General features: G+C 52.0%; 1 protein-coding gene across 3 annotated transcripts in view; it reads left to right on the forward strand.

The window, feature by feature from the left end:
- Window positions 1–9,277, forward strand: part of Atg16l1 (autophagy related 16 like 1) — a 32,972-nt gene extending 23,695 nt beyond the window's left edge. For 2 of the 3 annotated variants that reach the window (XM_004637325.2, XM_004637326.2), the window contains 8 exons: window positions 218–288; window positions 1,631–1,702; window positions 5,086–5,206; window positions 5,442–5,547; window positions 7,059–7,208; window positions 7,287–7,334; window positions 7,618–7,719; window positions 8,178–9,276. In XM_004637325.2, the coding sequence (XP_004637382.1) occupies window positions 218–288; window positions 1,631–1,702; window positions 5,086–5,206; window positions 5,442–5,547; window positions 7,059–7,208; window positions 7,287–7,334; window positions 7,618–7,719; window positions 8,178–8,271 (764 nt within the window). In that variant the 3' untranslated portion in view covers window positions 8,272–9,276. Of the gene's footprint in view, window positions 1–217; window positions 289–1,630; window positions 1,703–5,085; window positions 5,207–5,441; window positions 5,548–7,058; window positions 7,209–7,286; window positions 7,335–7,617; window positions 7,720–8,177 lie in introns of all 3 variants that reach the window. The other variant, XM_004637324.2, reaches the window with a different exon arrangement.
- Window positions 9,278–9,935: the final 658 nt, after the last annotated feature.

Consider the following 9,935-nt stretch of genomic DNA (forward strand, 5'->3'; position numbering starts at 1 on the left):
TGCCAGAGCCTTCATCTACTTAAACATTGGTCATTGTTAAAGACTAACAGTGTATTTTGCCTTTCATATTGTTTGTCCTCCAGTTTGACTCTGTAAAGATGCAGGGAAGCTCCTGTTGTGACAGAGAGCTATCTATCCTTCGTTGTATTTCAGTGCCCCATGGTGACATACTTACTTGTCTTAATGTCCTCTCTCTTAATGTTTTCTTTTTATACAGACAAATGTGAGTTTAAGGGTGCCCTATCTGGCAGTAATGCTGGAATTACAAGCATTGAATTTGATAGTGCTGTAAGTATCTAGTATTTATGACTTTAGAAATTTTTGAAGAATTGCCATAAGACATTTGTGTATTTCTTTGTTTGTTTTGAGACAGTCTCAGCCATGTAGTTGAGGCTGGTCTCAAACTCCTTGTGTATCCCAGGCTGCTTTAGAACTCACACTGATCCTCCTGCCTCTGCCTCCTAAGTGCTGGGATTACAGGCATTTGCCACCATGCCCAGCAAGGCATCTGATTCTTAAAATGAAAAGGTAACTTACTTGGTTTCTCTGCCTTTTTTTTTTTTTTTTTTTTTTTTTTTTTTTTTTTTTTTTTTTTTGGCGGAACCAGGGATTGAACTCAGGCCCTTGCACTTATTCCACTGAGCTATCTCCCCAGCCCCTCTGCCATTTTTTATATCTGAAGTCAAGTCTGTGTTGTTAGCTGAGCATGGTGGTACACACCTGCTACCCCAACACTTGGGGTGCTGAGGCAAGAGGATCAGGGTCAGCCTGAACTACAGAGAGCCGTGTCTCTAACACCAACAGAACTCACCTTGTTAGAGAAAGGAGAAAGTGGATGCTAGATGACAAACTCTGACAAACCCTGAGGTTTATTCTGTGTGTCAGGCTTAGAGTGTCATAATTCCACCTCACAGCTGAGTTTGTGTATGTTCAGATGCTGCTCTCAGGGAGTCCTGTTTAAGTGAGCGTTATAGGAGCTCTGAACTGCATGTTGTCGTGCAGAGGTAGTGTGAGATGGAGCTGCCGAGGGCTGGGATGAGGCCTGGGATGCAGGGATGCAGGTATGCATCGAAGCTGAGTGGGCTTCTCCTAGCACCACAGTCGGACCCAGGGCTTTGTGCATGCTGCCAGGCACTGGGTTTCACCCCCAGCCCAGAGAGCTTTTAGAGAATGGTTCCGTGCGAGTTCAGGGATAGCTGGCAGCAGTAGAGGCTGGGTTGGGAAAGGCAGGACTGCAGTGGCCCATGAGCTCAAGGCTGCAGAGTGGATTGGGCCAGGGGTTGCTGGAGGGTGGGCTGTGTGCCCGGAATGGGGTGGGCTCACAGGGAGGCAGGGCAGGGAGAGTACAATCCCTCTGGACTCTGGCCTGGGCTGTGCCTAGGGCTTTGTTTTTGCTGTTACCAGTAGCAGGGGCGAGGGCAGAGGGAGGCACGTTGTACACATGAGGTGCCCCACTCTCAGGGGGGAAGGGCTGGTTTGGAAGATGGTGGTTGACGAGCTGGTGCTAGCTTGTTGTGTTTCGACTAGGCGTGAAGCGTTGGTATCTGGGTCTTGGGTGTCATTATCTGTCCTGTGAACTGAATTCCTCTGTTCTGGCTAAAAGTTGCTTTTTTTCCCTTTGTTCCTATAGGGAGCGTACCTCTTAGCAGCTTCAAATGACTTTGCAAGCCGAATCTGGACTGTGGATGATTATCGGTTACGGGTAAGACGCAGCTAAAAAATCCTGCATGTGATGTCCAGGTGTAAAATACAGAGAAAACAGGTGACAGGGACTTGTGCAGTTCCCTGAAAATCATTCTCCATTAACCCTTTCCTCAGTGAGAAACTGTAGGTTTCTATATGACAGTCTCACCTTGTCTGGGATCTAATTTCAACACTCTGTTGAAACCTTCAGGGCCAGTGAGATAGCTCAGCAGACTAAACACCTGCTTAAGCAAGCACAGGGATCAGGGGTTTGATCTCCAGCACCACATGCCCTACATACTGTGCCAGCCACCAGGAGCAGGTGTGGTGGTACATGCCTGTAATCCCAGTGCTAGGAGGCTGAAAACAGGAGGATCACTAAGAGACCAAGGTGTGTAGTGAGACCCTGTACCAAATACAAAGTACATAAATAAATATCTTCACATTCCATGAACTCCTGTTTGTAAGAACTAGATCAAATAACAACTTCAGTTTAACTTAGCGTCACAAGAATTAGTACCAGCGTGTAAATGGTGAATCATAAGCCTCACCCTAAAAGTCACCTCCTGGGGTGTAGCTGAACAGTGGGATATACAAAAAGAAAGAGGTGGTTACTGGCTGACTTAGTGGCAGCCAGGGGAGGAGGACAGGGGACAGTTGTGCCCACTGCTGTATTTCATACGTAGAGGTCATTCTATATAGGTGGGCGTTGAGATTTAGACCCAGAAGACAGACCACAGTGTTGGCATCTTCTTATTTCGTCTTTTTATTTTTTATTTTATTTTATTTTAAGGAACGGTCTGCAGGGTGTTATCTTGTCTTTTTGAGACAGGATCTCACTATGCAGCTCAGGCTGGCCTTGAGCTCAGTTTGTAGCCCAGGCTGCCAGCAACTCCCAATCCTCCTTCCTCAACCTCCCAAGTGCTGGGATTACAGGTGTGCGCCTCAATGCCTGGCACTAATTTTGTGTTTAGAAATAGCGGGGTGGGCATGGGGTTTGCCTCATGGCCCAGAGAAACTGCACAAAGTAAAGGAAGTCCTAAATATAAACTTCGAAAATATCTCTTGGGTGACAGATGATAGAGTTTTAAATACAGCCAACCCAATTTCAGAGGTGAAGGGGTGTGAGTGGGAGCCCAGTGCCTGCCCCTGAGCATGATGGTGGCAGCTGCAGCCGCGTCTGGGGCACGAGGTAAGCCGGAATGGGTGCCGTGTCGAGGCAGAGGGCCAGGGAAGGCCTCCTCCCTGTACTTCCTTAGTCCAGCAGTTCTGGAACTAGATCAGAAAGGTGTACGAGCACAGATGTTGGTGCCAGATCATTTGTGACAGTGACTCAGTGTCTGCTGGCAAAGGAGGTGGTTGCTCACTGTGGGCTCCCACGGAGAAGCATCTGTTAACAGAGTAAGACTAAACAAAGCATTTCTCAGGACTGGGTCTGTGTGGCTAAATTTATTTTCTTAGACTCCACTCCTCCTGGCGTTAATAATTTATTCTGCCAGAACCACTGCCCTAAGGCATGGTACTGGCTTCTCCTTCCCAGTCTTGATGCATGACTTCCCCCAAGGAATATTCACTCTTCACTCATGCAGGAAGGCTCAGTTGCCACAAATTATACAACCATCACCAGACCACTCTGCCAGGCTTCTCCATGTCCAGCTGTCCCTGGAGACACCTGCACCCTCCACAGTGCTGCTTCCCATGCCCAGCCTTTGATCTGGAGACTCCAGAGGGTGCTGGGGCTTGACTTGTCTCAGGGAATGTTGCCCCTGGGCTTTGGCTGAAGCCTATACTCCTGATCCCTCTCGAAACCTTCTGCCACCTCTAGGGATTGTAGAAGGTATGCTCTTCCCTCTGTGGAACTTTCCCCTGCCTAGTAGTGTCCCAGCTCCCAACAATCTGGAGAAGCTCTGGACAGTGACCTGGGACCAGGTACAGGAAGCTTCTATAACTCAATCAGTGTCTGTTTAACTGCATAAGCAATAAAGTCTTAATAAAGTGTTCTAGGGTGGAGTTCCTAAAACTGGTAACTATTGCCCTATGTCTTATGTTATACATCTCTCCTAAAACTAGTATTTATTCCCTTGGTCTCCTGAGTATCTTAATTCTGTAACGTTTATTTCAGCTATTGTCAGTATTGTTACTTATTTTGGAAACTCCATGGAGTTAAGACTTCTTTGTCACAGAGCTTTTGAAATTTTCCTGAAGTATAAAACTTGGGCTATAGAGAATAAAGTCTTGAAAACAGAAAAAAAAAAAAAAAAAATAATAATAATAATAATAATAATTTATTTTGCCAATGTTTGCTAAGTTCTTTCTACTTGCCAGGCATGGTGACACATAACTATAATTTTAGTACTCTGAGAAGCTGAGGCAGGAGAATTGCTGTGAGTTTGAGGCTGGCCTGGGCTACATAGGGAACTTAAAGCCAGCTTAAACTGCACAGAGAGACCCTGTCTCAAAAAAAAAAAAAAATTAAAAAAAAAAAAAAAAAAAAAAAAAAAAAGCTAGATAAGGCACACACCTGTCATCCCAGTACTCAGAAGGCTGAGGCAGGAGGATCTGTATGAGTTTGATGCCAGCCTGGGCTATGTGGCAAGACCCTATCTCCCAAAAAAGTAGTTGATCCCTTAGGTGGCTCATACTTGTAAACCAGTACCCAGAGGCAGCAAGATAGCAAGTTCAAGCCCCACCTGGGCAATCTTGTACCTAGAAGAATAGGTAAATGGGGAGATAGAAAGGAGGGCAGCCTTGGGGTGTGACTTAGTGTGGCAGCCTTGGGTTCTATCCCCAGTATTGCCTGGCCCCTCGGTGCCCAGTTGTCTGTACCCTGATAGGATGATGAGGAGTAAATAGTCCCAAGGGCCCACAGCCCAGGTCCCCTGTAGTGGTGCTAGGGGTTTAAATGTTTTACAAGCATCCTGATGTTTTCCCTCATACATAGGCCTTGGTGACCCGGTCCTCCCAGTGTGGAAGTGACAGCAGCATTGGATATAGTATGGGCTTTTAAGTGTCTTATAATTGTTTATAAATCTGGACCTTAAAACTGTTCACAGAGCAGCCCAGGCAGGTAACCACGTGGGGGCTGATGGCGGGCACCTTCCCACTCCTTGCTTTCTTCAAGGGCTCACCTGTGCCTGGCCCTGTCACTTTGGGCCTGGAGTAACCAGAAGCAAAGAGCAGGACAAGGAGGAGCCACGGTCCCCATGTTCGTCTCCCCCACAGGCCCAGCTTTCATGACCTGACTCTTCTACTGAAGTTTTACACTTCCCGAAAGTTTCTCTCTGAGCCACTGCGCTGCTTGCGTGAACCACGCAGCTCTGGTCGAGACTCAGTGGCTTAGGGGTATGCTGGGCTACTGCCCCTGCGCGGCCCGGAGCCTCACCATGCCGCCTCCTCTCCTAGCACACACTCACGGGCCACAGCGGGAAAGTGCTATCTGCTAAGTTCCTGCTGGACAACGCACGGATTGTCTCGGGAAGTCACGACCGGACCCTCAAGCTCTGGGATCTGCGCAGCAAAGTCTGTGAGGAAATTCAGTCTCTCTGTCTGTGTGTTTGTGTAGACCTTAGTAGGGGAGGTGGCATTTCTGTTTCACATTGTTGCTTGCACTCGAGGTTCAGGTGGCACTGAGCAGCAACATTTGCTCTTGTGGGCGTTTCTTTAAGGCGGTGGCTCTGACAGTTCAGTGGTTGAATGTAGCGGTGTGTGTGGCCACATGGGCAGCTCTGCTGGATTAATGATGTTTCGTTTTCTTTCAGGCATAAAGACGGTGTTTGCAGGATCCAGTTGTAATGACATTGTGTGCACAGAGCAGTGTGTGATGAGTGGGCACTTTGACAAGAAAATTCGTTTCTGGGACATCCGGTATGGCACCCAGGAGCTTGGTGGGAAGTAGACAGGAGTCTGCAGAGCTGTTGGGAAGTTTTGTATGGGGGGTGGGGGTTAAGGTCTCAGGGATAGTAAAAATGAACTCGAGGATACCTGGAGCTTAACAGTGACTCCATGCAGAGGGGCACCTGAGTTGGGCGGTCGTTTGTTCCCCATGTGCTGTGGACCAGCCCTTTTGCCAGGCAGGTGGGCAGAGATACTCATCCTGCCTCCAGGCAACCTAAGATGGCACAGGGGGCAGCACACACTCAGGAGCAAAATGCCCGTGCCGGGGCTGTTGGTGCTCTGTGGAGGAGTAAGTGGGCTTTGCGCTGCAGGAAAGGCAAAGCCGTTCACACACAGCAGGCTAGCACAGCCGACATGTGCCCTATGGGCACACAGAGGGGCCCAGGCCAGCCAGGCTGGTAGGGTGAGTTTTATAAAAGCCATTTCCAGGACTTAAGCCTGTTGGTTTTGGAGAAGGGACGTGATTACTTCACAAAGAGCTCTGGGGGTTTGCACTTGCAGGTGGGACCGGAGTCGGGCCTAGTGATGCATGTCTGTGCCCCAGCACTCAGGAGACTGAGGCTGGAGGATCACTGCAAGTTCAAGGCCAGCCTGACCCTCACAGCAAGACCCTGTCTCAAAAAAAGGCCTGATGGGATTTAGGAGCTGGGTCGGTATGGGCCAGAATTTGGGGCCCAGAGCAGTCAGGAAGGGGATCTGGCAGAGGAAGATGGCAGCTGGGGCTGGTTAGGTGTAGAGTGAGGAGGGAGAGCAGGAAGCGGGAGGGAGCATGGGGAAGTGGGAAGGGCGCGAGGCCAGGTGGTCAGTCAGGAGGGTGGCAAGGGTGCCTGGGGCCCAGGGGATTGGGAAGCATGGCAATGAAGGCTCAGCAGATGCTTCGGAAGGCAGCGTGGACGCTGGAAAGGCAGGCCACTAGGACACCTGGGTTCCTCGACTCCCCTTCCTTTGTGGCTTTTTAAAACCCATAGTTTGACCTCATTTAAACATGGAATTTTAGGGTCAAACAATGAGAAGTCCCTATCCCACCCAGGTATTTGGGTGTTGAAGACCCCAAATCTCAAGGCAGTGCAGTAAGCCTACCTTAAGCCACGTATTGAGGGACAGTAGAGCTAACTCCTGCTGAGTGGAGGTCGGGAAGTCTTCATTGAAAGCTCCTGACTAAGTCACCGTTTGGCGAGTCAGTGCCTCTTTTGGCTGCACCAGGCACCAGGAAGCTATCAGCTGACCTGGCTGGCCACAGCACGGGAGAGAATTAGGAAAGTAGAGGTGGGGTCACAGGGTGGTGGCCCTGCCCCGGGCTCCTGGCTCCATGCCTAGAGCAGCCGCAGCACCAAAAATACCGGAAGCCTGACTGGGCCTGGGCTGCAGTCCTGGTTAGTACTTGCTAGTAAGTCCTGGTTTGGGTCACTGTGTTGTTCCAGAAATGGCCCAGAAACCCTTAATAGATCAGAGCTGAGCTCTATCGGCCTGCTTCTCCATAGGTCAGAGAGTGTGGTCCGGGAGGTGGAGCTGCAAGGCAAGATCACCGCCCTGGACTTGAACCCTGAGAGGACCGAGCTGCTGAGCTGCTCCCGCGATGACCTACTGAAGGTCATTGACCTGCGCACAAATGCTGTGAAGCAGACCTTCAGGTAGCAAGGCTGGGCGCTGGGCGGGCCAGGCTGCCTGTGTCCTGCCTGGCACCTGCTGACTGCAGCTGTCTGTTCCAGTGCCCCCGGGTTCAAGTGCGGCTCAGACTGGACCAGAGTGGTCTTCAGGTTGGTAGCAACGTCCATGTCCACTGAAGCCTAGGTGACTGGTCCATGATGAGACGTGGAGTGGGACATGGCCAGTGTGGCCCAGAGACCTGGAGTAGGTGGGGAGGTCATGCTGGGTCATGTCCACACCGAGGCTCCTGGGAGGCACCAGATGCTCCCCTGCACACCATTTGCACCGGGTGACCAAGGAGCTTCCAGGAGAGGGTGGACTGCCAGGCTCTAGGGACAGCATCCTGAGCTGCGGGCCACAGGGTCCAAGCGCTCGTCTTCCCACTTCCTCCAGCCCCGACGGCAGTTACGTGGCAGCAGGCTCGGCTGAGGGCTCACTCTACGTCTGGAGCGTGCTCACGGGGAAAGTGGAGAAGACACTCTCCAAGCACCACAGGTGAGGCAGGCACCATCAACTCCTGCCCTCACCAGGTTTCGACCTCACTGGGCCCTGTTGGGGGCAGAGGGGGACACCAGCTCAGGCCATGTAGCAGATGGCAGGCAGTAGGGGCTTGGGCATGGCATAGTGGCAATGGGGAGATGCCTTCCCTGTGTGCCTCCTCCAACCACTTCCTCTGTGCCTCCCTGGGATCAGAATCATCCCATGTGTAAATACTCTGCTGAGTGCTTGCATTCATGTACCCCTCAGTTCACCGTCCACCTAACGGGAGCCCCGTGCCTGCCTGCCAATCACACAGACTGGAGGCCCAGAGCTTCCTCCAGTGCCCTCTGCCCTGAGCGAGCCCCACTGTGGTACGGGTGCCACCACCAGGCCTCCCAAACACAAGTCTGCTATGTGGCTACCAGGTCTCAGCCCAGCCACCAACCCAATGCTCTTCTGATCTGTCCTCAAAGCTCCTCCATCAATGCGGTGGCATGGGCCCCCTCCGGCTTGCATGTGGTCAGCGTGGACAAAGGCAGCAAAGCTGTGCTTTGGGCACAGCCATGAGTCAGGAGAAGCAGGGGACCCCAGCAGTCCTGCCTCAGCGGTGATGTGTCCTCCCGGAGACGAGCTCACATGTACGGTGTGGCCTTCCTGAGGCACTTGTAAGGATATGGGTGGACAGCCCGCAGGAGCCCACACCGAAGCGGTCTGAGTGGGAAACACTACGACTCTGGTCTTCCATACCTCACAGGGGAGCAGGGGCTCCCTCATGGGCGGTGGTGCCAGGCACAGCTGTGCATCAGTCCATGCCCCACCTTTCCAAAGTCAGTTCTGGCTGGACTCGGGGCGACACTCACAGGCCCCCGGGCTGGCTGCCGGCCTCTGATCATGTCTCATTACTGCTGAACTGTTCACAGGTCACCAAGCCACCCTTCAGGGCCTGGGGCTCCCTTTCCTTGCACCACCACAAGTCCATGTCCCAGTCAGGAAATAAGCCCATTGGCTTAGGCTGGGAGATAGAGGACACGAACCAGCCTTTTCCAGTGAGGTGGTTCCTGCGACCCTGCAGATGCCTGGCCAGTAGGTGCACCCACCTCACACTGGTGACAGGGAGCCTGGGGCCGCGAATGTACTGCCCTGGGGCTGTTACCTGCCTGCCACGTCCCGTGTCTGCGCAGGAAGCCCTGTGCAGAACCAGCCTGGGATCCCTTCCCCTCCTGAGGATGTGGAAGGCCAGGAGCAAGTCCCTTCCCTGACCCTGAGTATAGGATCTCCGCTCTGGACTGGGGGGATCTGATACACCGTGTTCTACCACGTTGTCATTTGCACTTTATTTTTTCTTCCGTGCCTGCTCTCTGGACAGTTAGTGCGAATGCAAGATCTCGGGAAGGGGAGTGTACTCCCCACTTCCTGGCCCTAGGCCGTGCTCCTTGTGTCCAGAGAACTTGGGTTGGGAGAAGCTGAAGTTCACAGGCTGGGGCACATCTTTTATTTATTTATGTTGCCAAACAACTTGATTATAAAGTTTTTAAAATTCTGTTGTATACTTTTCAAATTCCTTGCGTCTGGTAATTTTTTTCATCATTCTTGAGGAATCTGGTCAGTCTGTGTCCTTATAAGTTATGGTCACCACTTTCTTGGTGTTTTCTGATTGTTCCTTGTGTCGCCTGCACTCCTATTTCGTGTCATGTGCACATCTGGCATGAGAGCCCAGGCTCCAGGCCTTTTCCTGGGAGCAGTGTACTCTGGCTTTCCCACGTGTCATAAGGCACATCCAGCGTCCTTCACAGCAGGCAGCAGAGAATACTGTGTGGGCCCTGGGAAAGGCCGGGGTGCTGCTGCCAGCATCTTCCCAGCCCTCAGCACAGCTGTTTGCTTATTGGACACTCGGGAAGCGTGACCTGCCTTCCACTCTTGGCCTGGGGAGGGGACACCAAGAGACAACCAGCTCCTGCCAGAGCACCTGCCGGACAAGGAAGCCACAGTACCTTGGGCAGTAATGAGCTGAGCCTGCTTTTCTCAAGTCGGCCGCAATGACCCAAATTACATCCCACTTCCGAAAGGGGAAAGTTCACAGTGGGGCCCAGGCCCTCCCTGAGTCCTGAACCACAGTCCTCAGCACTGCCGCCCCAGCTGGAAAGACAAGCCGGCAGGTGCGTGGTAACTGCAAGGGTTAAGCAAGTGCCCCAGGCAGAGGTGCTTGCCCCCACAGCCCAGCCCAGAAGCTG

This window comes from Octodon degus, unplaced genomic scaffold, assembly GCF_000260255.1.
Source record: "Octodon degus isolate 3935 unplaced genomic scaffold, OctDeg1.0 scaffold00089, whole genome shotgun sequence".
NCBI lineage: Eukaryota > Metazoa > Chordata > Mammalia > Rodentia > Octodontidae > Octodon > Octodon degus.